This window comes from Eimeria mitis, genomic scaffold (genome assembly GCF_000499745.2).
Source record: "Eimeria mitis Houghton genomic scaffold, Emh_scaff1799, whole genome shotgun sequence".
NCBI classification, from domain to species: domain Eukaryota; phylum Apicomplexa; class Conoidasida; order Eucoccidiorida; family Eimeriidae; genus Eimeria; species Eimeria mitis.
The window spans coordinates 1-1,583 of NW_013570118.1; the positions used below are offsets into that span (position 1 = coordinate 1).

General features: G+C 61.1%; 1 protein-coding gene across 1 annotated transcript in view; it reads right to left on the minus strand.

Annotated features, from left to right (window-relative positions):
* Nucleotides 1–127: 127 nt before the first annotated feature.
* The window catches only part of EMH_0043740 (uncharacterized protein), a gene marked incomplete at both ends in the record, with an annotated part of 3,758 nt that continues 2,302 nt past the window's right edge, over nucleotides 128–1,583 (minus strand). Inside the window, 2 exon segments of the mRNA XM_013495874.1 lie at nucleotides 128–1,303; nucleotides 1,483–1,581. Coding sequence (XP_013351328.1) covers nucleotides 128–1,303; nucleotides 1,483–1,581 — 1,275 coding nt within the window.

Below are 1,583 nucleotides of genomic sequence, written 5' to 3' on the forward strand. Positions count from 1 at the left end.
CGCTCCTGCTGCTGCTGCAGCTGCTGCTGCTGCTGCGGCTCTCCTGCAGGGTCCGCAGCCCCTGCGAGGCCCCAGCTGCTGCTGCGTGCAGCAGCAGCAGCAGCAGCAGCGTCAGGGGACAGCTTATCTATGCCTCCGTATTCTCCAATATCAAACGAGGCCCTCTGCGCTTGATATGGATCAGCAGCTGCAGTAACAGCAACAGCAGCAGCGGCAGCAGCAACAGCAGCAGCGTGAGCAGCAGACACAAGCTGCATCGCTCCGACAGTGCAGCAACTTTATTGGGGCTCGCAAACTGCCTCTCGTCACCAGCCTTACCTGCTGCATGCGTTGGTGGCTGTGGTGCTGCTGCAGCAGCAGCAGCAGCAGCTGCTGCTGCTGCAGGGTCAGGGAAGGCGACTTCATCAGCAGTGAAGGCACCTGCTCCGTCTGCATGCTTCGAGTCTCTGGAGTGGCTTCTGCTGCTGCTGCTGCGCTTCTCCTTCTTGCTGCTGCTGCGGCTGCTGCTGCGGTTGCTGCGCCTGTTGCTGGACGTTTTGTTGCTGAGGCTGCTGCGGGGGGTTCCCTCACCGAGAGCGCCAGCAGCACTCTGATATATCTCCTCCCCCTTCTGCTGCTGCTGTTCCGGTTGCTGCTGCTGCTGCTGCTCTTGCTGCTGCTCATTCTCCTCGTGCTTCTGCTGCCTCTGCTGAAGCGGTGGCTGCTGCTGCTGCTGCTGCTGCTGCTGCTCCGCTGTGTCGTTTGGATCATCAGCCAGCGGGAACAGCATGAGCTCGTCTGTTCCTGGGGTCGTAGCAGCAGCAGCAGCAGCAGCAGCAGTAGCAGGTCCTGCAGCAGGAGACTCCAGCTCCACTGGTTCAGAGTGAAGGGGCGTACGTGCATCTGTGCTGCTGGTGGGGCCCTCAGCCGTATACGCGGATGGGGATGGAGCTTGAGTCTCCTCTGCTGCTGCTGCTGCTGCTGGGGGGGGTGCTGCTGCTGGGGGGGTTGCTGCTGCTGGGAGGTCTGCTGCTGCTGCTACTGTTGCTGCTGCTGCAACTGTTGCTGCCGTTGCCGCTATCGCCGCTGCACTGGAAGCACCACCTTCGTCCTTTGGCTGGCCCGGCTCTGTCTGCTGCTCTTGTTGCTGCTGCTGTTGCTGCGGTTGCTGTTGCTGCTGCTGCTGCTGTTGTTGCTGCTGCTGCTGTTGTTGCTGCTGCTGCTGTTGTAGTTCTTGCTGCTGCTGCTGCTGCACCTGCTCCTGCTCAAGCTGCGCCCGCACCGCCTGCACGTTCTGCAGCGTCGTCTCTACGTTGTCGAGCACCTGCAGATACACCCCACAAGCAGCAGCAGCAGGAGCAACGGCAGCAACAGTAGCAGACCATGCAGCTGAAGCGGGAAAGCAATACCCCCCAGGGCAGCAGCAGCAGCAGCAGCAACAGCAGCAGCAGTAGCAGCAACAGCAGCAGCAGCACCAGCAGCAGCAGCAACATACAAACATACCCTAGACAGTTCAGAAAAGCGATCGAGGCGACCCTCATCGACGACTTGTGCTGCGTCTTGCTGCAGCTGCTGCTGCTGCTGCAGCAGCTGCTCCTTCAGAG